This window comes from Cebus imitator, unplaced genomic scaffold, assembly GCF_001604975.1.
Source record: "Cebus imitator isolate Cc_AM_T3 unplaced genomic scaffold, Cebus_imitator-1.0 Scaffold93, whole genome shotgun sequence".
NCBI lineage: Eukaryota > Metazoa > Chordata > Mammalia > Primates > Cebidae > Cebus > Cebus imitator.
Window position 1 is genome coordinate 6,148,685 of NW_016107408.1, and position 2,017 is coordinate 6,150,701.

Genomic DNA, 2,017 nt, shown 5'->3' on the forward strand with positions numbered 1-2,017 from the left:
TGTACTCCAGCCTGGGCAACAGAGCAAGAATCTGTCTCTGTTTTTTAAAAAAAGTGTTTGGTACTGGCTGAAGAACTGAGGAGGCTAGTTTTATTCCAAAAAAGGCCAGAATTCTATGCATAGCCATGGGAAAGCTATCTTGACAGGCATCTCCCTGGGTCCGGCCACTTATCTCATATTAGATTCTGTATGACAAAGTGACAGACCCCACACCTTCTCTTCTTCCCCGTTCCAGGTGACGAGAAAAGCCCTGTTTCCTGGTGACTCTGAGATTGACCAGCTCTTTCGTATCTTTCGTATGCTGGGGACACCCAGCGAAGCCGTATGGCCCGGGGTCACCCAGCTGCCTGATTATAAGGGCAACTTCCCTAAGTGGACCGGGAAGGGACTGGAAGAGATCGTGCCCAATCTGGAGCCAGAGGGCAGGGACCTGCTCACGGTAGGTGCACGTGGGCTCTGACTGCTGCTCCAATTAGAGTGTCTCCTAATCAGCCAGCCTCTTACATAACCCTGGCACGTTCTTAACCTGAGGCCGGGATTCTTTCCTGATACACAGCTGGCTCGTCCTTGTCCTTGAGTATACTGATTGTTTGACCTGGGAGCCTCCCCCACGATAAGTGCAGTGTTTATTTTCCCTGTGAGAGTGGCCATCGCTGAGTTAGCCCTGTCTTTATGCCATGCTGTGTGCCCTTTTCCCCAGTTGCCTTATGTGTTTTCGTATTCCTCTTTGCGGATATTATTGCTCCATCTAAGCTGTATGCTTCCCCAGTCCGGGGCCATACCTTCTTTTCTTTTCTAATTTTTTATTTTTTTGAGACGGGGTTTCGCTCTCCTTGCCCAGGCTGGAGTGCAATGGGGCAATCTTGGCTCACCGCAGCCTCCGCCTCCTGGGTTCAAGCAATTCTCCTGCCTCAGCCTCCTGAGTAGCTGGGATTACAGGCATGTGCCACCATGCCCAGCTGATTTTTTGTATTTTTAGTAGAGACGGGGTTTCACTATGTTGACCAGGATGGTCTTGATCTCTTGACCTCGTGATCCACCTGCCTCGGCCTCCCAAAGTGCTGGGATTACAGGCGTGAGCCACCGCGCCCGGCTAGGGGTTTCGTGCTTGTTACCCAGGCTGGAGTGCAATGGCGTGATCTCAGCTCATTGCAACCTCCGCCTCCTGGGCTCAAGCAATTCTCCTGCCTCAGCCTCCTGAGTGGCTGGGACTACAGGTGCCTGCCCCCATGCCCAGCTAAATTTTGTTTTGTTTTGTTTTAAGGTAGAGACAGGGTTTCACAATATTGGCCAGGCTGGTCTTGAACTCCTAACCTCAGGTGATCTGCCCACCTCAGCCTCCCAGAGTGCTGGGATTACAGGCACGAGCCACTGTGCCCAGCTGGGGCCACACCTCCTACTGCCTGGGTGTTCCCCCTGTGACTCCTATGGTGGTCAGTCTTCAGAACAGGGTGTTCCTTGCTGCATGGGCCCATGCCATGGTCCTCACTCACCCCTCCTGTTGGTGCCTTGAGCTGGCCCAGGCTGGACAGCCCAGCAAGCATCTGGCAGAGCCATCTGTTCTTTTTTTCTTTTTGAGACAGGGGGTCTCACTCAGTTACCAAGGCTGGAGTGCAGTGATGTGACTCGCAGCCTTGACCTCCAAGCCACAAGCGATCCTGCCATCTCAGCCTTCTGAGTAGCTGGGAGCACAGAGGCATGCCACTGTGCCTGGGTAACTTTTGTATTTTTTTGTAGAGACAGCATTTCACCACATTGCTCAGGTTGGTCTCAAACTCCTGGGCTCAATTAATCCTCCTGCCTCAGCTTCCTGGGTATCTGGAACTATAGGCGTGTGCCACCATGCCCAGCTAATTTTTGTATGTTTTTGTAGAAATGGGATCTCACATCCAGGTGTGGTGGCTCACGCCTGTAATCCCAGCACTTTGGGAGGCCGAGACGGGTGAATCACGAGGCCAGGAGTTCAAGACCAGCCTGGCCAAGATGGTGAAACCCCATCTCTACTAAAAAAAAAAAA

At 52.3% G+C, this 2,017-nt stretch overlaps 1 protein-coding gene across 2 annotated transcripts in view; it reads left to right on the forward strand.

Annotated features, from left to right (window-relative positions):
* Positions 1-2,017, forward strand: part of CDK3 (cyclin dependent kinase 3) — a 7,260-nt gene that overhangs the window by 2,127 nt on the left and 3,116 nt on the right. For both annotated transcript variants that reach the window (XM_017535803.2, XM_017535805.2), the window contains one exon: positions 236-439. In XM_017535803.2, the coding sequence (XP_017391292.1) occupies positions 236-439 (204 nt within the window). The remainder of the gene's footprint in view (positions 1-235; positions 440-2,017) is intronic.